The 24,020-nt window shown below is 58.0% G+C and overlaps 2 protein-coding genes and 1 long non-coding RNA gene across 6 annotated transcripts in view; 1 reads left to right on the forward strand and 2 right to left on the reverse strand.

Annotated features, from left to right (window-relative positions):
* Window positions 1-1,568: 1,568 nt before the first annotated feature.
* On the reverse strand, window positions 1,569-9,527 carry GNAT1 (G protein subunit alpha transducin 1). Its single transcript, XM_023547675.2, has 9 exons — window positions 9,190-9,527; window positions 7,263-7,305; window positions 7,015-7,156; window positions 6,760-6,917; window positions 6,546-6,674; window positions 6,169-6,298; window positions 5,686-5,839; window positions 5,407-5,598; window positions 1,569-5,021 (listed from the first exon to the last, which is right to left on the reverse strand). The coding sequence occupies exons 1-8, from the start codon at window positions 9,293-9,295 to the stop codon at window positions 5,408-5,410; spliced, it is 1,053 nt and encodes a 350-aa protein (XP_023403443.2). The 5' UTR covers window positions 9,296-9,527; the 3' UTR covers window positions 1,569-5,021; window position 5,407.
* On the forward strand, window positions 4,291-12,514 carry LOC135228475 (uncharacterized). Of its 2 annotated transcripts, XR_010318988.1 has the most exons (4): window positions 4,291-4,934; window positions 5,502-5,584; window positions 5,739-5,815; window positions 6,190-12,514. It is a non-coding gene; the product is annotated as an uncharacterized LOC135228475 (long non-coding RNA). The 2 variants fall into 2 exon arrangements; XR_010318987.1 differs by having other exon boundaries at window positions 4,291-5,584.
* The window catches only part of SEMA3F (semaphorin 3F), a 29,108-nt gene continuing 17,599 nt past the window's right edge, over window positions 12,512-24,020 (reverse strand). For 2 of the 3 annotated variants that reach the window (XM_064274491.1, XM_023547676.2), the window contains 17 exons: window positions 22,907-23,067; window positions 22,741-22,803; window positions 22,513-22,632; window positions 21,679-21,771; window positions 20,016-20,109; window positions 18,626-18,745; window positions 18,273-18,412; window positions 18,039-18,153; window positions 17,807-17,876; window positions 17,491-17,635; window positions 16,420-16,642; window positions 15,728-15,816; window positions 15,571-15,612; window positions 15,228-15,385; window positions 14,951-15,018; window positions 14,549-14,682; window positions 12,512-13,864 (listed from right to left, as the gene is read on the reverse strand). In XM_064274491.1, the coding sequence (XP_064130561.1) occupies window positions 13,454-13,864; window positions 14,549-14,682; window positions 14,951-15,018; window positions 15,228-15,385; window positions 15,571-15,612; window positions 15,728-15,816; window positions 16,420-16,642; window positions 17,491-17,635; window positions 17,807-17,876; window positions 18,039-18,153; window positions 18,273-18,412; window positions 18,626-18,745; window positions 20,016-20,109; window positions 21,679-21,771; window positions 22,513-22,632; window positions 22,741-22,803; window positions 22,907-23,067 (2,246 nt within the window). In that variant the 3' untranslated portion in view covers window positions 12,512-13,453. The remainder of the gene's footprint in view (window positions 13,865-14,548; window positions 14,683-14,950; window positions 15,019-15,227; window positions 15,386-15,570; window positions 15,613-15,727; window positions 15,817-16,419; window positions 16,643-17,490; window positions 17,636-17,806; window positions 17,877-18,038; window positions 18,154-18,272; window positions 18,413-18,625; window positions 18,746-20,015; window positions 20,110-21,678; window positions 21,772-22,512; window positions 22,633-22,740; window positions 22,804-22,906; window positions 23,068-24,020) is intronic. The other variant, XM_064274492.1, reaches the window with a different exon arrangement.

Here is a 24,020-nt window from a genome sequence, read left to right on the forward strand (position 1 = left end):
TCTGGGGATAATGGGTGAAGAGGAAGCTGTGAGGGAAGGGGAGAGGGCTCAGCTATGGCTGGAAGGGCTAAAGAGAAAGACACTGGGACCGTGCCCCCACCCCCCGCAAACCTCTGACCACAGGAGCTGCTCCTGGGGGTTGGGACATAGGGAGGGAGGAAACTGGCTTTTCCTCCTGTCCAGATCAGAGCTTACCTTCATTATAGAGGCCCTCAGATTTCCACCCTCCAAAGGGGCTTGAGGGCTGTCCATGAGACAGTCAAATAGAAGAGGTGCTAACTGGGGTCTCTCAGGCCTGTCCCCACCTCCTATTCCTATTCGCAGACACCCTGGATGCTCACAGAAACCATATGCAAAGAGTGGGATGTCCCCAGTGGCAACTCCAGGCCTGAGAGGCCAGGCCTGCTTTCAAAGTCACCCAACATGTGGGTGTTAGGGTCCTCATACCAGACTGGGGGGAGCAGGGTCTGGCTGGGCTGGGCTGCTCTGGGAGGCCCAGAGGCGGGCATGCTGTAGGGTCCCCGGGCCAGGCCAGTTGTGGCCAAGCTGGGGGAGGGGCTGTTTGTTATTGCTAGGCCTGGGCCCAGGCCAGGGCAAACACGGCTCTGAGGCCTTTCCTACCACCTGCTGCATCTCCCAGCCCAGCCTGCAGTGGCTGGACAGCTGGGTAGTTAGGATGGGGCTCTGAGAGCTGCTGGACTCCTTCTCTAAGAACTGGGGGGGGGAATGTCCATCCATGAAGTCACAGCATTCAGGGCAGCCGCCTGGAGTGGTGAGTTGGGGAGCTTTATCTCAGGCCATTTGTCCCAGCCTCTGCCTCTACTCCCTGGTCTTCCAGAAACTGAAACATAGGCCCAAGAGAATGCCAGATACAGTGAGGCAGAACTTAGGGTCCCAAAATTCCTCAGGCCCTCCCTTCACAGTCCCTGCAGGCAGCTCTCTGCTCTTGGCTCGCATCTGCTCAGTTTCTAGTTAGGCAGCCCCTCTCACCATGCCTCCACCTCTGCAGGCCCACTGTTCACACAGTGCTCTCTTGCCATGTCCCATCTTCACCTCCAGCTTCCTTCTCCTGGAGCCCAGCCTTTGTATTCACTGGCTCTCTGACACCCTGCAGACCCCTGCCTCACACCTAGCTGGCCCTGATATTCCCCATCTACCTCCCCCACTGGCTGGCTGGCCACACATGCGTTTCTGCAGTTCCCAGAACATGATGGCCTTCACACCCCTGTGCCTCTGCCCTGGCGGTTCCCAGGGCCTGAGGTTCTCCACCTTGTCCCATTTCTTTGGCAAACCCCTAATTGTCCTTCAACATCCAAATGGAGAATCACCTCTAAGAACTCTGCCCAAATATCCCTATACTTACTGTGCCTATTGCCATCTTGCACACATGGCCCCAGCCTCAGTGTCTCCAAGTGCTATCATTAGGTGGTCTAGATGGAAAAGCTCCTGCCAGGTTGGAGCAGCATGAATCAGAAAAAGATGGAGGGAGAAGCAGCCTGTGGGCTTGGCTCTGCTAAGGGGGAAGAAGGCACATGCCAGGGTGGGGAACAGAAAGGGCACTTTGGATGGAGAAAGCAGCTTGGCCAAAGGACTGGAGGTAGAAAACTTGAGTGTGGGATTAGCACTGATAGATGAGGGGTGAGGGGAGGGGAGGGCACTTGGTCAGAGTCAGGCTGGGGCAGGTGGAGGGGTGCATGAAGACCTTCCAAGAAAGGGTGGTTTTCACACCACCTGCAGGGTATGAGAACTGATGCCCACAGCTCCTGGTGCCTGGGAGGCTCGTTTTCAGCATGAGTGTGGGTTTAGTGGCACAACACAGGACTGTAGAAGTGTGGAGGGAACCCACAGGCAACCCTCCTGTCTAGCCTTTCTCAGAGCTGGTGACCCCTTGGCTGAGACCTATCTCCACAGCCCTGGCCCGCCTGCTTGATCTCCTCTGAGATCCGGCCCCCCCGTTCCTCTGGCCACCGAAGCAGCTTAAGGAGCTCAGGTCACATGGGCTGTGCCATTGCCCGTGGGGAGAGCCCAAGCCCCCAGTGGCCACCCAATGAGGCCCTGACATCAGCAGCATTAACTATTCGCCAGGCTTGTCCAATCTCTGGTTGGTGGCCGGGCCAGGTTAGTCCTGCCAGGGCCAGATCTAAAGGCTGTGGGGGACCCTCAGGGGCACCTTGAGGTTGCAGGTCAGGCAAGGGTGGTGATGGATGGAGGTGCCCACAATAAATGATCCCACCTACGAGTGGCCGCTGTGCCACTTCTGGGCCAGTGCTCTCTGATCCTCTGCTCTGGGCTGTGAATCAGGCATTGGGCACCCACTGATCCTGCTCCTTAGGGTATAATTATACTGGTGTAGTGGGTGGGGCTGAGGATGCTTCAGGCTGGGGGATTCACTTGCTGGCTATGGACAAGGCAGCTCAAGGTCAGGCAGCACCCCTAGCCTGGTCCTGAATCCCAGACCCTGGGGTAAGAACCATATGTGAGAGGGGATTCCTAAAGGGTGGTGTCCAGCCGCTGTATGGTATTCAGGCTACTCTCTGCCTCTTGCCCAGAAAGGCCGGGGAAGTCATTACCTTTCTTCTAAGACCCTGCTGACCCACCCCTCCTGACAACTTCCTCCCTCTCTAGCCCACTACCTCCAGCTTCTCAAGACCTCCTGCCCTCTGCCTAGTCTCTCCCCACTGAATCCTGCTCTCATTCCCCCTGCCCCACCTACTGTAGTAAACTACTCAGGTAGGGGATCCATAGAGACAAACCCTCCCAGTTCAGCCAAGCCTAGACTACCCAGTACCACAGGTCCAAGCCCCATCCTTCTGAGCAGCACCAGTGTGGCTGCCAAAACCCGTCCTGGGCTCCCTGACACCCCCTAACCCATTCAGTGTTTGTCCCATGCTAAGATCTGGACTCCCTCACTCTCCTCCTGCCCGAGGCTCCCAGCTCCACCCTCCCTCTGGTCATTGAGGATGCTGTCTATGCTTTGCCTTCTGTCCAGTCCCAAGTATCTGTCTGCCTCTTGGACATCTTCCCCAGGTGCCCACAGATCCCACAAATTCAGCTTGTCCAATGCTCGAGAATCTTCCCCTCCAAGTGGATTCTTCCTCTGCAGTACCAGCTTGGTGGGGGTGTTGCATGCACTTGGTCAACTGCACAGACCACGACCCTTGCCACTGAGCCTCATGGTTTGCAGATCTTGGCTGCCAGGCGGGTGATGAGGACCTAAGCCTCTGCCTCCTGGACCCAGAACCACCCCTCTCCTCCCCCATGCCCACAACCACCCACAAGAAAATGTGGGTGCTGCACCCCAATCCCAGTCATGCAATCATGTCCCAGCTTCAAAGGTCTCCATGATGCCCCATCATCTTCTGGAGAAGGCCCAGACCTTCAGCCTGGCACTTGGGACCTGTCCACTGGCCCCAACTCTTCCCAGCTCCTGCTCCTCTAAACTCGTATGGCCCACAACCCTGTGCTCCTGGGCCTTATTTGTACACCCACAGTTCCTGCTGATTGAGCCTTGGCCTCAAAGCTCCGCCTTGATTTAAGACTGTCCTTGTGAACATTTCCCTGTGGCTCCTCTCCCTCCATGAACCACCCTCAAGAAGTACAAATTTGTCCGATGCCCCCTAGGGGTGGCCCCCACCAAGTCAGGCCAGCTGCTTCTCCCTGGGAGGTGCCATCTTCCTACCTCATGTCCAACCCAGCACTGGGCACTTATTAATGCCCATGACTCATGATAGTTAACTGTCCACCCAACTGCCCCCAGAAAGGACAACTGGGGCCTGAAGCAAAGCTTTATTGCTGAATCTGTACATCTAGCTGAAGGGAGTGCGAATCGTGCCCTGGCCTTGCCAGATAGAAGCTCCTTGTCCCCAGCTGCAGCACAGACTCCAGTCCAAGGGCACCAGCAAGGACTTGGTGCTTGATGAAGGAGGAGGGAGCAGGGATGCGGGGGACATGGTCCTTCAGTCTCTGACGGTTCAGGCATGGCCCTCAGTTTTCCCTGCCAGGGAACGGGCCCTGAATAGAGGGTGGAAGAAGCCACTGGCAAGGACAAGAGGGTCACCTGGGTTTGCTTGTGGCTCCACCTGAGGTAGGCCCCTCTGGGCACAGCCTGGGCCTCCATCCTGTCCTGAATCCTTGGCCTGGGTCTGATCAATGAGAGCCGGACTCTGCCCCAGCCACCCCTCAGGATTGCTTAACCATTGGCCACAGTTGGTGTCAACACTACCCTCCCCAACAGAGATGGGCATAGATCTGGTATCCAAGGACAGAGGGGGCAGAGCCTGTGGGGGAAAGGGCTGGGGGTTACTATGAGCCTGGCATGTGGGTAGGGGTTCGGTTTGAGTTTCTCCCTAGCACCAGGGACTCCTAGGCCTGTCCCCTACTCACTAATTCATCTACATGGGGGCTGCACATGCCAGAGCTGGCTTGAACTTTGAGCCCCTGAAGCTGCTGGGAGGGAGAGCCACTGGCTACTGGGTAGACAGATGTCAGTCTTGTCACATGGAAGAGGCAGGGCTGGAGTGGGCTGATGGTAAGCAGTAGGCCTGCCTGGAGGGGAGATCCCTGCCTGCCCCCTGCTCTTCATGAAATGCTGAGAGGGAGGGCTATTTGCTGAGCCCAGCCCCCCCCACCACCACCCCAGGGTGAATCATGGGGCCCCTGGGTGGGGAGAGCTGCAAGAGATTGGTCAACTGGGCCCTGCTGAGTCACAGTGAGCCCCAGCTGCCCCAAGTCCTGCCTGCTCCTAGCTGGGACTGGTAGCTGCAGGTTCTGAAGGCCAGCACTGACAGGCCGTGAAGGGCAGGGCTGGAGTTGGGGGCACTGGGCTCTGGGGCACCTGGGGACTACAGGGAAGGGTCCCGGTCTCAAGGCTGGTAGGAATCAGGACTTCGGGTCTGTGGTTGCTGGGGCCACAGGCTGCCATCCAGGAGTCCTGGGTAAGTGATGGGGTCATGGGGGCTGGGGCTACAAGGCAGCTAGGGCTATAGGAGCTCAGGGCCAGGGAAGCACATGAGTTCAGGTACCTGGGAAAAGAAAAGGGAACCCCAGTCAGTATCCCTGAGCCCCAAGATAAGTGGGTTTATGCTGAGGGGCACTGTGGTGGTAGGCTGGAAGTTGTGACATCCAGAGGGAGGGAAGAGTTGGGTCGAAATAAATGAAATGAGTGGAACTTGTGAGTCAGGGGAGGGAATGTGGCAGTGGGTAGAACCTGAAAAGCTGGGGTGGGGTCTGGGAGTTGGGGGCGAAGCCTCAGCGGTGTAGGGTCGGAGAGCCAGGGCAGGGCGTGGTGATCTGGGACTGAGTCTGCAGTAGTGAGGTGAGGCGGGGACCTGGGGGCGGGACTTGTGGTACTGAGATGAAGGCGCCAGGCGCTGGACAGCGGAGCGCCCCTGGTCGTGAAAACCCTACCTCAGAAGAGCCCGCAGTCTTTGAGGTTCTCCTTGATGATGATGTCGGTGACCGCGTCGAAGACGAACTTGACGTTCTGCGTGTCGGTGGCGCAGGTCATGTGGGAGTAGATCTCCTTCACGTCGCGCCGCATGTTGAGTTCCAGGAACTGCACCTTGATGTAGTTGCCCGCGTCCTCGTACGTGTTGGGGCCTGGCGGGGATGGGGGTTCTCACTCCCTGCCCCAAACCCTTCCCCCAGAGTGAGGGGCGTCGCTTGGCGGCTGGGCGGGAGTCTCACCGTCGTAGTCCGGGAAGCAGATGCTAAGGTGAGCCTTTTTGATTTTCTCGGAGAATACGTCCTTCTTGTTGAGGAAGAGCACGATGGACGTGGTGGCGAAGTAGCGGTGGTTGCAGATGCTGTTGAACAGGTGGAGGCTCTCGTGCATGCGGTTCTGGGGGGGCAGGGACTGTTGGGCACCCGGGGACAGGCAGCCGCCCCAGGCGGGCCCCGTCCCACAGGCCGAGCCCTCCTCCCCAGTCTCCTGAGCACGCGGGGCCTCCCCAGACAGCTCCAAAAGTGCCTCCCCCACCGGACACTTCCAGGGTGGTCTGCCCCCGTCAGGTCAGGTGGGGGCCGCTGGCTGCTTCCTTGCCTCCTGGGAAGGCTCTGGAATGGACCTCCCCTCTCAGACACTCCTCCTCCCGCAGCACTTTCTCTCCCTTAAAGTGGGCAGTAGCCTTGCCTATCCCCTCGAACACTCAGGTCTCAGTTGGCACTCACCACTTCGTCGTCCTCCACCAGCACCATGTCGTAGGCGCTTAGCGCCGCGATGAAGATAATACAGGTTACACCCTCGAAGCAGTGGATCCACTTCTTGCGCTCCGAGCGTTGGCCGCCCACGTCGAACATCCTGCGGGGCCGTGGGGGCCTGAACCCGCGCATTGAGCCCCCTGCATGCGCCCAGCGGCATGCCCTCGCCTCCCCATGGTCAGACGTAGATGGGACGGGCATCTGGAGGGGCAGGGCCTCTCTGAGAGCGGGGTGGCCCGGGGTGGCCGGGCGTCTGGTAGGGATGAGGCCTCTCAGACGCAGTGGGAGTGGGGCCTCGGGGAGGTGATGCCCGGGCAGGCCCCAGGAGCGACGGCGCGGAGTCATACCGGAAGTTGAGATCCTTGAAGGAGAACTGCGTCTCAATGATGCCAGTGGTCTTGACTCGTGAGCGCAGCACGTCCTGCTCAGTGGGAACGTAGCCCGGGGTTACCAGGCGCTCCAGGTCCGAGAGGTAGCTGCGGAAGACCCCGGGATGTGAGTTAGATGGTGGGGGCGTGACAGGGCCCAGCCCGCGCCCCCACGCCCCACCTGCGCGCTCACTAGCCAGCCGAGTCGTTGAGCTGGTACTCTGAGGCGCGGTCGAAGCAGGCCTGGATACCCGAGTCCTTCCACAGCCGCTGGATGATGTCCGACATCTCCTTGGGCATCGTGCCCTCCTCGATGGTGTCTGCCATATGCATCAGCTTCCGAGCGTCGTCCTGGAGGTGAAGGTAAGGATAGTGATCACCGTGGCCCGCGGCCCTGCCCTGTCCCTTTGATTCCCAGAGTCCACACCCAGCCCGCCTCCCTGCGCACCTGGCGCGCAGAGTCTCCGTATTGGATGTTAAGTGTGGTCATGGCTCGCACAATGGCCAGGATGGATTGCAGCGTGTTGCCGTAGATGATGGCAATGAACTCTAGGCACTCTTCTAATGAGTACCCATCCTGGTGAATAATCCTGCAGAACGGCAGAGCAGGGTCAAGGCCTTGTGGGCCGGTGGGGAGGGGCAGGCCCCGTACGCGCACCAGCCCCCAGGGGCCTCAGGATGAGCAGGGGCACTCACTTCATTTGCTTGACGATGGTGCTCTTCCCAGACTCGCCGGCACCTGGAAGGGAAGCCGGGCCTCAGAGTCACCCTGTGACCACCCATCCTTTCTCACCCCAGCAGTGAGCCCCAGGAGATGCAACCAGCCTGGGTCTGGTGGGTGGACTGAGGGCCAGTGGGCAGATCTTTAGCAGAAGAGGCCTGGGTGCCAGTCCTATCCCCAGTCACACCTGCCCCAACCCCATCCAAAGTAAGATCTGACAGCCCTGGAGGAAAAGCATTTGTAAATGTCAGAAAAGCCACAGAAACGACTAACGAGGGGAATGAGCATCCTCAACTCTGCCTCTGAGCCCCACCCCTGCCCTAAGACCCTGCTATACCAGTACCAGTTGCTGTCAAGTCGATTCTGACTCATGGGGGCCCCACGCAAGTCAGGCAGAAGTGTGCCCCGCAGGGTTTCCAGCGGCTGAATTTTCCGAAGTAGGTCACCGGAGCTTTTTTTCCAGGTGCCCTTGGGTGGACCCGTATCTCCAGCCTTTGTTAGCAGCCAAGCACGTTAACCATTTGCTCCACCCAGGGACTCCTGGTGCTATTGTTAGGTGCCATCGGGTCAATTTTGACTCATAGCAACCCCATGTGGCAGAGTAGAATGTCCCCATAGAGTTTTCTAGGTTGTAATCTTCGCAGGAGGAGCTCTGGTGGCGCAGTGGCTAAGCGCTTGGCTGCTAAGGAAAGTTGGAGGGTTAAAAAAAAAACAAACCAACTGCTCTGCGGAAGAAATAGGTGGTAGTCTGCTTCCATAAAGATTTACAGCCTTGAAAACCCTATGGGGCAGTTCTGCTCTGTCCTATAGGGCCGCTATGAGTCCGAATTGACTCGATGGCAGTGGGTTTGGCTTGGTTTTAATCTTTACAGGAGCAGATCTCCAGGTCTTTCTCCCGGGAAGCCGCTGGGTGGGTTGGCAGTCAGTCCTGCGTTTAACCGCTTACACCACCCAGGGCTCGGCAGTCTTTCGTCTGTGAGGCCGAACTAAATCCTGGAGTGCCACCTTGTGGGAGGATCTGGTATTGCAACATGGGATTGAACCGGATCAACGCTTGGTTTTCATCGGAAGGGGGCTGGGGCATATCCAAAAGGCTCAGAAGGAATTAGCGCCTTTGGGTGGGGAGGAGGACAGAGTTGACTGAACGCCTTGCCCCTGTGAGCACTGGTCACAATTAATGGGATTGCTGGCTTAACCTCTCTGGCTTCCCTGGGGTGCCTTGGCTTCCCTCTGCCCATCTTGACCTGGCCAAATGGACCCTGGAGAGCTTGGGTGGAGCCTGCTTGGCCCTCTTAAAAAAGCTTCCTATTTCCCTTAGGGGGTCGGACAGTGACCAAGAGGCAGGCCTGGATCAGCATCACCTTCTCTCATCACCCATGGGGCCATGGAAATGGCTTAAGCTGCTCTCCACTGGGCCTCAGTGCCCTTCCCCTCGTTTAGCTGCTTTGAAGGTCAACCACCAATAAAGCTGTGGCACCTGAGGGCCATTGTCTGTGGGTCCGGGTGGTCCTAGAGACTCCCCACTCCCAGGACTGTGACTTTCTCCTTCCCGAGGGAGCAGCCATGTTGTGGGGCTCCTATGGGGTCCCCAGTTTCTGAGTCCCTGCCTAGCAGGCTCATCAAGCCAAAGGCTGGAGCTTGAGGGAGCCCAGCCAGGGCAGAAATGTACCTTGTACAAACATACACACTTTTGTGTAGGGGAGGTTGCCTGAGGCCAGGCCCTCTGTTGGGAAGCATGGTGGGTCAGGTCTGGCCTTGTCTGGCTGGGACTCCCGCACTGTGCCCTGCCCTGTCACAGGCTCCTCTGCTTCCCAAGGAATCCCAGCTTCACAGTAGGGCTGCCTGCCTTCCCTCAGGCCACTGACCTGGTGGCCATGACCCCATCTGGGCCCATGCCCCTACCCAGAAGCAGCAGTTTCACGGTTCGAGCATCCTTCTCAGCATCCTCTTTTAGCTTCTTTTCCAGCTCCCTCGAGTGCTTCTCCTCAGCGCTGGCTCCAGCCCCCATGGCCCCAGAAGCAGTTGAAGGGACAGGGTGGGCAGGTGACTCTTCTGTATGGAGGGGATCCCCAGAGCCAGGCTCTGGCCAGCCTCTGGCCTTCCCAGATGCCCTTCTGGTCCAGGGCTGGCAACCAACTGGCTCTCCACAGGCCTGTGCAAGCCCTGGTGGGGGCTGCTTAGTGGGATTTGGGGGCGGGGGTGCCTAAGAGCCAACCAGAGACAAGGACAGGTGAATCCAGCTCAGCCCCCCAACCTTTCTAATCGGGCTGGCGTGGCCCCAATCCCTTGACTGCTGACTCTGCACCCTCTGTGCCCCACCTCAACCCTCCAGGAGAGGCCTTGGAGAGAGTTCTGCCCCCACCCCAGAGTTGGAAGACATGTGCAGACCTGAGAAAGGGGTGGAGAGGCCCTTGAGCCAGGGGATGGGGGCTAGCAATAGGATTGTCATCTTAGGTTGGGTTCTCTAGAGAAGCAAAACCAGTGAAGTGAATATATATATACATGTATATATATAGAGAGAGATTTATCTCAAGGAAATGGCTCATGCAGTTGTAGAGGCTGGCAAATCCTAAGTCTATGGGTCAGGAGTCAGGCTGGAGACTTCTCCTGACTCATGTAGGTGCAGGGGCTGACAAACCCAAGATCAACAGGTCAGATGGCAGGCCACTGGCTCATAGGTGGCACAGGCTGACAAATCTGAGATCAGCAGGCAAGAAGCCAGGCTACTGGCTCACCAGCTGTGGAGGCTGACAGATCCCAAGATTGGCAGGCAATACGGCAGGCTGCTGGCTCAAGTTCCAAGAACTGAAGGTCAGATGATGACGAGCCGGATGCAGCATCCAGAGCAAGGAAAACAAACTTTGCCAGAACTTTATATATATATATGGTGCAGGCCACATGCCTGAGGAAACTCCTTTACAACTGATTGGCTGATCGTATCAGATCACATTACAGAGGTGATTCTATTAGTATTACTTATGGGAAATCACAAAACTGAGGATAATTACATCAGATCACAAAATGGAGAATAATTATGTAATACTGAGACTCATGACCTAGCCAAGTTGACATTTAACATTAACCATTACAAGGGTGAAGAGGGTGAAGCATGGAGCACCTGTGGCCTGCCCAGCACGGGGCTCAGCCCTACTCACACCAACCCTGGGGGAACATGTGCCCGTATCATCAGCCCCATTTTCCTCATGAGGAAGTAGATGTACAGGGGGGTCACACACCGGGAGGTGGTTGAGCTGGGCTGGATGACTCTGCACCAGGGTTCCGTATCCTGCAGGAGCTCAAGAGGAAAAATGTGGGCACTGCAGCACTGCTTCTGCCCAGTGCCTAGGGTTAGGTCTGACCCGGGTAGGGACTCTAATGCTTCCTGGTGGAAGAACAGTGGATGTGCATGGCCCGTGTGTTTGTCCTTCACTGGCATCAACAAGGCAATGACTTGACACATTTGTGGGTATATGCCTGTGTGTACACGTGTGCCTGTCCTGTATGTTTGTGCATGCAGGTGTGCTGTTACATGCAGTGTGTGCACGTGCCTGTGTATGTATACCTGTGTGTGCACATGTAACTGTATGTGTGGGCATGCTTTTATGCATTTCTCTTCATAGGCATATGTGCTTGTATGCATACTTTGCACAGGCTGGTGAGAGTTCATGTGTGTGCATGTGTGTGCACAGCATGCAAATGCATGTATATGTGCAATGTGTGAGTGCAGATGAGCGTTCACTTGCATGTGTGTGTGCCTTGTGCATGTGGAAATGTTTGTGTACGCACGTATTCCTGTGTGTGCCTGTGCATGAGTGAGCCTATGCAAGCATGTTCCTGTGTGCATGTACGTTTTTGCCTGTGTGTATGTGTGTCCTCGTGCCCATGCCTATGTGTACACGAGTAGTTGGGTGCAACAAAATCTCTGACCTGCAGAGGTGGCCAGGCTCTTCCAGAGAATATTTTGGAGGCCTGTTGTCAGATAGGGAAACTGAGTCCCAGAGCAGGTCAGGCATTCTTAAGGGCATGGAAGAGCGGGGTTCACCTGGTCTGCTCTGTCCCATGTGTCCCCTGAAGCCTGCCTGGGAGTACCTTTACAGCCTGCCTACCTCACCCAAGGAGTCTGGCTTCCAGGTATATATTCAGGTGGGCCAGGGTGCACCGCTGTGCAGGAGTGATTTATGTTGAGCATGCAATGTTGAGCTCCTAGGCTCTGAAGACCATCCCCCCATCATAAGACCCAACCTCTGGGCTATTAAGGCCTCTCCTGGGGCCCCTGTGTCTTCTGGATGGACTCCCTCCCCAGAAACCTGGCTGCTTTTTTTCACTCAACTCTGCAGCAGACCTGAGAGACCACGAGGGGGTGCCAGGGCCCCAGACATGGAGCATCAAAGGCTGGCTGACCATAGGGGATCATGTGGCAAGTGGAATACTGGCTCCTACCATGGGCTTGGAAACCCTGGCTGTTAACCAAGAGGTCAGAGGTCGGCACTTCGAAATCTGCCAGATACTCCTTGGAAACTCTATGGGGCAGTTCTACTCTGTCCTATAGACTCGACATCAGTGGGATACCATGGGCTAGCTGGCACCTTGTTCAGTGAGGGCAGATCTATCTGGAAGAGAGACTCATTTGTGTCACTTTCAGCCTTCTAGCTCCATTCACCCTCCAGACACCTGCATTGTGAGGGGGCCAGAGGGGGTGGTGGTCTCTGCAGTCCCTTACAGTGCCCAGGGTGCAGGGCTTAGGCAACCAACCAAAACCTGGTTTCTGCATATTGGGTTTGCTTAAAGTGGGGGCCAACTCACAATCTTCTGCTGGTGGCTGTGGGGGTGGGGGTCTATGGGCCTTCCCAGCCCCACCTCCTCCTCTCCAGCAACTCCCACCTCTGGGTATTTGCTCATGCTGGGTCCTTGTGGGAGGGGTCTGGAAGGACAGGGAGGGAATTAGGTTCTTTTGCTGGGACACCTGGAGGACTGGGAGGGTTTCTGCTTTGTCTTGCCAATTCCAAGTCCTTGGTGGTCCACACAAGGCTGGGCCCAAAGATGGATGAGAGGGCAGTGGTGGAATAAACGACTGAACTGTTAAATAAGCAAACGGAAACCAAGGCAAAATCTGGGAACTGGTGGTCGGGCCATATTGGAGGTGGCAGGAACTGGAAGGGCAGGACCTAGGACTTGGACTAAGCCATTGCCTCCCTATCCCTCAAGGAGAGAAGCCAGAGTCCGGTCTCAGAGCCAGTGTTTATTAGCAAGATGGAACCCCAGGGTGCCATGGCCTGGACAGCAGAGGGCTGCCAGGAGCCCCCACCCACCTACCCGACCACCCCCCAGAGCTATTTACACCCATTGCCTGGAGTGGTGGGCAGAGGGAAAGCCCTGGAGAGGCCCTTGCAGGCCTCAGGCCACCACCATGGCACCCCTCCCATTAGAGCAGGGGTGCTCCCCTCAGCCCTGCCTGTGCCTGGCCCCTCTGCTATTCCCCCAGCCCCAAATTAGGGGAGCACAGGAAAAGTTAAGAGGAGATGGGGCAGCCCTGTCCTGGCCAGGCAGGCAGGGTATGAGGGCCTGGAGGTATTGCCCCACCCAGGCAGGACTCCTTTCCTCCTGTCCCCAATAAATAAATACCCAGGAAGGGGCTGCCCTCGGGCTGAGCGCCCCCTCCCAGGCAGGGGCTGGCATCCTGTGACGGCCCCTTGTTCCCTTCTCTGAGTGCACCTGAGCCCACCCCTCCCACCCCCAGTCTCCAAAACAGTCCTCAAATCCATGTCTGTGCCACAGCACAGCTTGACCACACCTATTGGCACAGGTGTGCAGTCTGTGCCCTGTCCAGGCAGGGCTTTGTCCCTCCCCGTGTCCTGCAGATCCTGGTGGTGGCTGTTGAGCAGGTAGACTCCCACCGGAGCCTGGGGACTTCGTGGTGCTGGCCCAGTCCTCTCCACTGGCAGGCGAGGTGGACTCTGTGTTCTGCTGTCTCTGATCAGCATGGGTCCAGGTTCTGGACAATGCTGCCACTGAGGCAAGCTATATACAACCCACCAATAAATACTGTCTTTGCGGGGTAGGGTGTGTATAGAATATAGATATTTTATATATATATATATATATATATCTTTTATATTAAAAGGGACGAGGACTAGGCTGGTCCATTGCAGGGCTCAAGTGGCTGGCCTCATGTGTCCGGCGGGTGGTGGCGGCGGTTCCGGGGTTTTTTCTGGTCCTGGAGCTCAGGAGGCCTCGGTGCCCCTGGGGCCTCCCTGGGGCTGAGGGGCACATGGCGCCAGTAGCCCTGGCAGTACTCATGGATGAGGCCCACTTCTGGCTGGGCCAACAGTTGGGCCAGCTCTTGGTAGGGAGCTGTCGGGGGGCCTGCGCCTGGGGGTGGTGGGGCGCTCGCGGCTGGCGGTGGGAAGAGAGCAGCATGGACGGCATCCTGGCCCAGGACGTGCAGCTGCACCCGTGTGACGACGTGCTTGAAGTTATTCTCTGTGGCCGTGCAGGAGTAGAGGCCCCGATCACCAAGCTGCAGGGCGCGAAGCAGCAAGCCCTGCTCTGTGCGTAGGAGGCGGTCCTCTGTGCGAATCTGCAGGGGCAGAAAGGAGGGGGTCAGGGGCTGTGTGATCACTAGCTGCCCCTTGGCCAGCTCCCAGATCAGACCACCTCTGCAGCCATTCCATGTAAGGGCACCCATGTGGAGTTCCTATACCCCAAGAGAAACCCACGTGAGGTTTTCACAGAATGAAAGGCATCTGAATAAGGTATCCTTAGACATTTCCATGTCAGCAGGGATGACCATAAGGGGGTTTCATAAGAGAATTTCCATATAACAGAGCACACAGGCAGGGAATTTCTATTTAATAAGGATACCCAAATGGGGCACCCACAGAGAATTTCCATATAAGGAGGGATGCCCATAAGACATTTCCATAAAATGAGTTACCTTACAGAATTTTCATCTATTGGAGCCTACCCATATGACATTTCCGTACAACAAGTTATGCAGCCGTGGGGTAACATATGGAATTTTCATGCAAAGGAGTATGCCTACAAATGGTTTCCATGCAAAGAGGCCCACCCCATGGAGTTTCCATATAATGAGATTACCCAAATAATTTCTACATCAGGGAGGGAGCCTGGAAGGGGTTTCCTAGAAGGAGGGCTCCTCCAGATTGGCTCTTCACCACATTTCAGCCATGTGGAGCTTCCACTGTATGAGGGACTCCAGCATCCGTACCCAGGGTACAGGACTGTGGGCATGGGAACTCACCTCTCGGCGCCGGTCTCCGGGATCTCGCTGGAACAGCCACTTCACCGTAGCCTGCGGCGAGCGGGGCTGGCACTCAAGGAAGGCTGCGCTGCCTGCCACACCATACTGCACAGATTCCACCGCATTCTTGTTGGCTGTGGATCAAGAAGGCGCTGAGTGAATGCAGCATTGCCTCTGGGCAGACTGCAGGCCAGCAAGGGGAGCCCACCCAAAAAGGCTGGGCTATTGGGCATCGTTCCTCAAGGGGGTGGCTGGAGACATCCCACTCCAAAACCCCAAGTCCCCTTCCCACCCACGGAGGATCTGGGAATCCTTACAGTGGGGGACCCGGCGAGCAGCTACGTGGGATGCTTGGGCCCCAGAGTATGAGGTGCACCCAGTGGCAAGGTGCAGCATACTCACCATTGGAGTTGAACCCACGGCACTGCCTGATGGGGTTCCCGTGCCGGACGTCCTGCCGCCGGCTCCGCCTGGATGAGGACAGCTCTTGAAGGAGTGCACCAAGGGGAGTTTGTCCCCTCCCTGATCCCCATATCCCCAAGACCCAGGGCAGGGCCCTATATCCCCAGGGCAGAGTGGTGATGTCTTGCCCATAGACTCCCCCAGGGTAATACCATATCCACCTCCAGAGCCTAGAACAGGGCCCGGGGTCTGGTGGCCAAAATCCCAGCATCCACACCTCTTGGAGGATGCTGTATAGCGGGAGCAGGACTGGCCATCCCAGGCGCAGTAGGGGTCCCGGGCGAGGCAGCAGTCAGCACAGGCAGCCCCATATGCCTGGCAGCGGTGCAGGCTCAGGTGTGTGACACCCACAGCTGAAGCCACGTACAGTTGTTGCTGAGGGTGAGGGCAGGGACTTGTCAGTTCCCTCCCCACAGCCAGCCCCCACCAGCAGCCTGCAAGGCCCAGGCTCCTTCCCATCCCTGTTCTGTTCCTCGATTTCTCCACCCCTGTGCCAAGGACATGACCCCAAAGGGATGTAGATTCCAACCTACCCCCAGACCACCTTGACAAAGACTCACCCGCTTGGAAGAGATGGTCATGGTCTTAACAGGTGCCGGGTCCTGGAAGAAGGCAGGGGTCAGCTTGGCACTCTGGGGATCCCTCCCTTCCCTGCCCTTGAGGTCTGAAGTCAGGGGCTCAGATGAGGAGGGCAGGCCTGGGTGGTGGCACACCTACCTTGAAGACCTCCACCTCCTCCAGCATGAGCTCCTCCATCTCCTGGTCATCCTTGGGCAGCACGATGACCTTCTGTACTGTCCCGCGGTCTGGAACGGGCCAGGCAGGACCTCAGTGGGGCTGGCGGGGGGAGGGGCACCAGCCTCAGCCCCTTCCCCTACCAGGGCCCAAACCCCCTGAAGGTAGCAGAGCAGGGGTTCTATGCCAAGGTTGAAGGGTCTCACCCAGACAGTGGTCCAGGGGGACTGGCCCAGGGAAAGAAGAGCCACGATCAGGGTCTGCTCCCCCAACCCAGGCCCTTACTCTGGGCCTTGATGTGAACAGGACCCAAGAGGTATTCCCCTGTGCTGGGGCTGCTGGAGCTGTGGCAGATGTGCGTCTACACACACACACATTAGTCTGTGGATCTGCGCACCCTGCGGGTGTCTCTTCCACTTCCTGTCTACACATGGGTCCTCAGGTACCCCAACAGTGCCCCTGCTCTCCTGACTGCCTCAGGATGGGAATGGAGTCTCTCCACCCCAACCTTAGCTACCATGGCAATAGGGAGAAGGCTCCAAAGGACAAGGGTGGCAGAGCTGACCTGGATGAGCCTGCAGCACCCCCTAGTAGGGCAGGTCCCAGCCCCCATGAAGCATCACCCCCCACCCAGTGGGCCCATCGTGGGAGGGGCTGGGAGCAGCAGCGGGTACCTGTGCCCAGGAAAAGCACCTCATAGCGCCCATCAGCTGCATCCACCTGGTCCACAGCGACAGTGGTAAGCCGGTAGGGAACGCCTGTGCGGACAACCAGGGGCCGCCGCTGCAGTGGGTACACGGCCTGGTACATGAGCGGGTGGCCACGCATGAAGTTGATCACTTCGTCTGGATAGTCCTTGGTGGACTTCATGGATGGCGTGAAGGTTCCGCCAGGGCACTGTGGGCAGGTGGTGATGTCAGTGCCAGCCCTCCCTGGTGGGGCACACTGAACCCATTAGCTTCGGGAGATACCTCGGCACTCTCTGCCCCCACCACCTCCACATGCCCCTCTCCTCAAAACCCGCCATCCAGGCTTCCCTTCACACACCCCAGCCTCTGGCTTTTGGTCCCATGGTGGCCAAATCCCGTGACCACCTCCTCAGCCTCAAGTGCCATGACCTTGTTGCGGCATTTGGCGGAGCTGACCACTCCCTTTCCAGTCCTCACACCCTACCCTGCTGTCTTCTTCCTCTCTGGCTGCTCCTCCCAGTCTCAACCCTCTCCTTCCTGCTCAGCTGAACTACAGGTCCTGAGATTCCCTTAACACACCAGGCATTCCCCCCTTCCCTGACGCTCTTCCCTTTGCCTGGGCCTCAGCTGATGCTGACCACATGGAACTGTGCCCGCTTGCTGCCTCTGACCAGATCATGTTGCTCTCCTGTTTAGACCCCTGCAGCAGCCCCCATCACACCGAGATAAAGTAAAACTCCTCATTTGGCCACAGAGGCCCTGCCGGCCTGACCACTGTCCATTGCCCACCTCCTTGCCTAATGAACTCCAGCCTGCCTCCCAGCTCACCCTGCTGACCTTCAGCTCAGAAACACCACCAAGGAGGGCCCTCTGAGCAGCCCGTCCAACCCAGCCTGTCATCTTTGTCTCAGGAACCTTTACTTATTTGTGCGTTAATCTCCTCATCCCCTGCCAGTCTGTGAGCTCCATGGAGGTGGGGACCGTGTCTGTAGAGCCTAGCCTGAATCAGGGCTCTCAGAAGAAAAGGGGAGAGGCAGGGGTGAGCTGGGTCCTCACCGTGCCAGGCCGAGGATAGGGCATCTTCCCCGAGAAGGGCATCCACTGGTAGTTGGGGCCCTCCTTGTGGGCAAAGGGCCCATTGAAGACCATGCGAATGTCAGCCATGGAGTAGACGCACACGGCAGAGCCTCGGAACACGGAGCTGCGGGTGGGGCCGGCCGCTGCTGTGGGCAGGGCAAACCCTCGACCCAGGGCCCCTATCCAGCCTGCTCCCACCCCACAGCTCACCACACCACCAGGCTGGGGTCTTCCACAATTCACAGCCCCCCAGTCTGGCCACACCTGCCCCTGCTGGCCTGGGCCCTGGCCTCACCCAGAGGAGATAAAGACAGCATAAATGACCGGGTTCCTCACATCCTGGGTCTGCTGGACAAACACATCCTCTGGGGGCAGAGAGAGAAGGAGCTGAGAGGGTGCCTTAGCCAGAAGCCCCAAAGCCCTGTCAACTTCTGCCCAGGGGGTCCACTGAAGGCACCCACCCACCTATCTGGCCTCCATCCCTCCGGCAGTAGCCACAGGCCCCTGCCTCCCTGCCAGGTACTCACGGAGCTCATCAAAGTGAGTTTCGATGCCATCCTCGCCCGGCACGGAGCAGACCAGCCGCGCCTTTAGGAACGTGCTCCACTTGTTGACCAGGCAGCAGTGACCACCATCATCATTCTAGAGGGAGGGAGCAGGGGTCAGGTCAGCTCACTCACACCCGAACCCTGGTGGGTCCGGCTGATGGGAGCCAGGGCTGGACCTAGCAAAGCCTGGTGTGGCGCTCCACCTGTGCATACCAAGCAGATACGCCCGATGCGGGCGTACACGGCAGGGCTTTGAGGGGCCTCTGCTGACCGCTCCCGGAAGAAGAAGTACAGCTTGTCATCATTACGCTCTGCGCTGTCAGGGATGAGCTCGGCATGGATGAACGAAGGGTCTGAGGGCAAGCAGGATATCAGCTGGGCAAACCCCTCCTCCCACAGTGCCCCCTTACCCAACAGAATCCCTGGGGACAGGAACACCTTCAGCTCTTCCCCAGACAAGAAACTCCCGCTCCCCAGCTAGTCACAGGGCTGAAGATTTCCCTATTAGTCTTCTTTACGATCTCCCAGACACACCGTCCACCTAAGGTCTTACGGGCTGCGCTCACCATTGAGCCACCGGGAATTGTACTGGTCTGTGCGCATGGCCGTCTGCTTTCCAAGCGTTCGGAAGATGGCTGCATCAGTGCCCATGAAATCAATGTACACACCAGCATAGAGCTCCTCATCTGTGAGTGGGTCGGTAGGTCAGTCAGGGGGGTTGCCTTTGCTAAGGCATAGCCTGAATGACTCCAGGGCAGGGCCCTGTCTTCTCCCTCATACTCCCTAGGACAAGATCTCCAGTGGTGTGCAGGTAAGTGTTTAACAACTGCTTGGAAGGTGGGGCTGGGTAAGGGAAGCCCTGATTAGTAACAATGGCCAATTCCTGTGGTGTAAAATCTCCCATCATGGCCCATTTCAAGGTAGTAATCTGAGCTCTTTGAAAGCTGGGAAGAGCTACTAAGCCCATTGTATAGTATTTCTACCCCACAGTTAAAAAAAAAACAGATAAAATAGATGTAAATAATTTCAGGAGCATAAATAGTAAAGTGTAGTAAAAATCATTAGGAAGTAATGAGTTTTGAGTATCTGTTACCTTTGTTTTTAATATAATTTATTTAGTTGTAAATTTATATAATTTTTCATAATATCTGTGCTTAACAATTGGCTTACAAAATTCCTGAAAATTTAACCATTGAGCTGGCTCCAGCATGGCACTCTGTCTTTCCTCTCAGACTCCCCCAGGACCGGCTCTGTCTCTGCTATCAGACTCCCTGTGCTATGCCTGGTCCTAGGCTCTGCCATCAAGCTGAGGTCACCTCCCTAGCCAAGAGGGGGAGGATAATGGCCATTCCTGCCCAGGGGCCTTTCCCAGGCTCAGAGTGGCACAGTGCCTGGCAGCTGCTCTGAAAGGCAGATTGGGTTGAGCAGGCAGAAAACAGGCAGAGTATAAGGGCCAGGATCAATGGGGCTTGCCTGACCTGGGGATGGGGGCAGCAGATGCTCCTGAGGCAGGACCTCTCCTCAGAGAAGAGCCCCCAACTCTCCCAGACACCTGCTCAGACCAGAAACGTGTTCTCCTCAGCTGATCACAGGGCCAGAAATCCCCACTGGTGCTTCCTTGTGGGCTTCTCCCGCCTCCCAGACACACTGAGAACGTGCTTTGGGACACCCCTCACACTACCCCCAATCCAGACTTGGCTTGTCTTCTCCAGGCAGTGTGTGACCTGGGGGGCTCTAGGCTACAATGTGTATACAGGGCAGGGCCTGGCCCCTCAGCTTCCCCACCTGGAGGGGCTGGATAGATGGTTATATCACCTGGTCTCTGCCCCTCAGTTCAACACCTGGGGTCTGGTCCATGTTCTCTGCCCTGGAGTAAGCGTTGGTGCCCTCCCCCCACTCCAGAGGCAGAGGCCACACGTTCAGCTTGTAGAACCAGGGTTGGGTGGGGGCACTCACTGATGAGGGCTGAGGTCGTGTCCAGCTTGGGGTCGTACGGACACTTGCCCTTCCCTGACTCGAGTCTCTCAGGCTCCAGGTAGAAGATGTAATCCTGCAGGACAGAGAGCGGCTCAGCACCGTCCAAGCTGCTCCCACAGCCGGGAGGGGCAAGGGTTGCCAGGCGCCCAGGGCAAGAGTGAGTTCTTGGGGACATCCTGAAGGTCCTGTTCGCATCCCCCAGATCTCCTTGGGCTTGAGCTCCATCCAGTCAGGTCTCCCAGGGCAAGGCCATGCTGTGAGTTCCAAGGGAGGTCCTTCCTGGTCCCAGGTCTCAGGGAAGACCTGGGAATCAGGTCTTGGACGGGTCTGCCTCAGGGGCCAAGACAGGGGCATGAGGTGGGCTTATTTGGACTGAAGCCCCTCCCCGCCAACTGGCTCGGAAGACTCTGCCCAGGGCCCTCTCGGGGCACAGAGGTATAATTCTTTGGGCCAAGGAGGGCTTCAGACCTGACCAAGGCAGGGGGCACTGACCGAGGGCCTGGGGTTCTGTCCTTTGTCACCAGGTCCTACTCGGCCAGGGGGCTTTGAGGTCACTGTGTCCCCAGGCTTTATGCCCTACCTGTGGGCCTCAGAAAGGACCAGCAGGCCACGGATTTTTCCCTGCCCCTTGGCAGAGCCCCCAGCTCCACAGTTCTCCCCAGGAGGTCGGAGTTGAGGGGTCTAGACTGGACTACAGGGAATTCCCCAAGTCCCCTGTGCCTCCCAGCCCAGCCCTGAAGATGCTAGGAGGGAGGCTGGTGAGGGCAGCAGGACCAGCAGGAGCTCATGGGGCCATGAGGGAAAGATGAGGAGACGGGAGGGAGAGGGGCGAGGAGAGAGCAGAGGCAGGAGGGAGGCAGCTGGCGGCAGGGATGGTGATGGGAAGGCGCACACAGGCCTGCTTCCAGTTACACTCTGCACACAGAGGGGCTGCACACACAGCTCAGCACACATCGTGGCCAGCACTCAGAACCACTGCTCACACCCTGCACACACACGCTGAGTCTGGGCCCATTCCACTCCACAGCACTCCCCACACAAACACACGCTCCAGCGACCACTTGCTCATCACTTATGGCAGCCCCTGCCCTCTGCCCGCCCCTGCCCAGCCCCAGCTCCCCCAGCCTGGTCACGGGGCACAGCTAGTGAACAGACAGCTCAGCCACTCCCATCCCAGGGGAAGAGGGCCTGTGTCCACTAGGTGACCGGGGGAGGCGTGGCCATGAACCCCAGAGAACAATGTGTCTGATGGCATACATGAGCCACGGGCTCCCTCTGGGCACTCAGTCAGGTGTGGGTTTGAGACTGCACATGTGTGTGCCCAAGTCTGTGCTGGCATGTACTCATGTGTGTCTACACACGTGTGTTCTGAGTGGCGGAGGCTCAGCTGTCCCCAGGGCTCCTATCGTCCCTACGTGGTGGCTCCATGACTTCTTGCCTACAGGGGTCGCACTGAGGCCGATATGGGTCCCCAGGGAATGCCTTCTGAGCCTGAGGTCACTTCAGGGGAAGGGGAGAGGCACTGAGGTCCGGGAAAGACCCCGGGGAGGCTGGCCTGGGGTGTATGCTCCTGGCCATAGGCCCAGGATGAGTTCAGCTCAGAGCAGTGTTGTCTGGTGAGGGCCTGAGGGATGAGGCCCACCTGGCGTGGGGCTTTGGGCGTCGGGTGGAAGGCATCATCGGTGGCTCTGCTGCCGCGGCCTCTTACCACCTGCATCTGGGTCCACGGTGTGGCCTGGGGAGACGAGGAACAGGGGTTAGAGCTGCGGGGGGCAGGGGCTGGGGGAGCGGGCTCGGGCTGCCAGCCTCTCACACCACACCTGCCAGGCACACACATGAGCACATGGGTCCCAGAGTACGCATATGCACGTGCGTGTGCATACACACACAGGCTTAGTGCACGCCTGCACACACAAGTGCCCCTTAGGTCCAGTCACGCTCACACGTGCCCTATGAGGTCACATCAGCTCACACACACACTCATGTGGAAATGGAAAAGGGCAGAAGCGGGCAGGGTAGGGCGCAGCTGGGCAGGGCAGCTCCCCCAACCTCCTGGACGCAGGGGAGGAAGGCACCTCTCCCCAGACCACACAGTGGACGCTGACCCAGGCATCTAGCCTCCTGATGCTGAGGCCCCGCCAGACTCTCTGGCTTGGCCACAGAGGTACGGTCCTCAGGCATAGCCAAGAGAACTGTTGCCCCATATGGAGTGAGAACTCACTGCATGCAGGCACAGGGCTGAGAGCTTTAGGAGGATTAGCTCACTGCCTCTTCCTCACACCGACCTGTGAGGAAGGCAGCTGTCAGCCCCATTTTCAGGTGAGAATCTGAGGCTCAGACAGGTGAGCGAAGTCACTTGCCCAGGGTCACAGGGCTGGGAAGTGGCAGGGCTGGGGTTCAAGTCCATCCTCCCATCAGGACCTTGGAACACAGTCACCAGTGGGAGCAGCACAGGGCCAGGGTGGACGCGGCTTACCTGGGCACGGCGGCCTCGGTTCACATAGGTGCACATGGGGTTGTAGGCGCCTGTCCCACACACGTACAGGTGTGTTCGGTTCCAGGGCTGGATGAGCCTGACGAAGTTCCCGCACTCGCCCTGGGGCCAGAGGTAGAGCCATGGAGCTGCCCTGTACCTGCCTGGTCTCATGCCCTCCCTGGGGGCACCTGGGCCCCCCATCCCCCCTGTGGGCCCCACAGCACTCACGTTGCCATCCTTGCCTGAGAGCACACACTCCTCAATGCGCTGTGGGGAGGCCGCCCAGTGGATCTGCCAGAGATGGGGGGTCAGATGGTACACCTGCTGGACAGGGCACCTGACCCCAGGATCCAGGACCCTCATCCCCACGCCCTGCACCTATGCCTGCCCTTACAATGAGGGGCTCGCGGTTGATGTCATGTAGGTCCAGGGACAGCACGTAGTCCTTGCTGCCCACGTACATGCGGTCATGGTCCTCGTCCTTGAGCAGGATTCGGTAATCAGTCGTGTTGAGCAGGAAGTTGAAGAAGTGTGCAGTACCTGTGGCCTTAAGCTCTGTGGGTGGGAAGCAATTAGCACCCTCAGAGTCCACCCTTTGACAGAGGGGGGACAGAGGCCTGTGGCTTTCCTTCCGGCCCCCACTCCACCCTCAGCCTAAGCCCCCAGGTCCCCTCCCAGGGCCCACTGTGGCCCCTCTCCAGTCCCTGCCCAGGCTGGGGAGGAGAAAGTGGGACAGGTGGGTGGGCCAGGGAAGGGGCCACACCCAAAGCTAAACTCCTGATTCATCAGCAGCCCAGCCAGTCTCTGAGTCCCAGTGAAAAGGCAGTGGGTGCGGGTCAGGGCGAGTGATGACATCAAAGACTCTTTAGGCTCAGGGGTGGGTTAATGCTCCCACGCTCAGGGTGGGGCAAGCTCCCCACAGGGGCTTAAAAGGGTTAATGAGCAGGTGAGGTTGGGGGGCAGTTACTGCCAGGACAGCCAGCAGATACTGGCATGGGGCCCTGCTGTCCTGTCTTCACCCCAGCTGCCCTCTTCTGGCTGAGAGCAAAGCTGGCGCACAGCAAGTTCCCCCCACAGGACAGCGGAAGCCCCTGCTGGAGCCATGCTGCCCCACAGACCTCCCACTTCCTCTAGGCCTGGGGATGGAGGGAGGGGACTCCTGGGGAGGGGCCCCAGGACTCACAGGCCCTTAGTGGCTCCACCTAGACAGACCAGGCTGGCTCCAGAGCCTGGCAGAGCAGTGCTGAGCCCACTGGGCTGCTAATGGTAGAGTTCTCAGGCCACTTTAAGCCAGCCAGGAGCAGTCATTCCCGGGAAAGAGGCCCTCCACCTTGTGTGCAGAGTCCCCAGGGCTGGGGGCAGGGTCCAGCTGGGTCCTCTGTTTTCTCTTTCGTGGCCTGCACTTCCCAGCAGCCCTGGCCCTCCCACCCCCAGGTTGTTGGGGAAAAGCCCTCCTTCCTAGGGTGAAGGACAAGAGGGAGCTTGGCCAGTGGCAGACTCGGGACTCC

This window comes from Loxodonta africana, chromosome 22 (assembly GCF_030014295.1).
Source record: "Loxodonta africana isolate mLoxAfr1 chromosome 22, mLoxAfr1.hap2, whole genome shotgun sequence".
NCBI classification, from domain to species: domain Eukaryota; kingdom Metazoa; phylum Chordata; class Mammalia; order Proboscidea; family Elephantidae; genus Loxodonta; species Loxodonta africana.

Bases quoted from the DNA above. Each gene is read 5' to 3' on its own strand.
- GNAT1 (XM_023547675.2), bottom strand. From the start codon at position 9,295: ATGGGGGCTGGAGCCAGCGCTGAGGAGAAGCACTCGAGGGAGCTGGAA. The intron at 6,299-6,545 runs GTATGACTCCGC...ACGGCCCCGCAG, and splicing joins TTCAAGGATCTCAACTTCCG to GATGTTCGACGTGGGCGGCC. The intron at 5,599-5,685 runs GTGAGACTCCCG...CATCCCCGCCAG, and splicing joins CTGCTTCCCGGACTACGACG to GCCCCAACACGTACGAGGAC.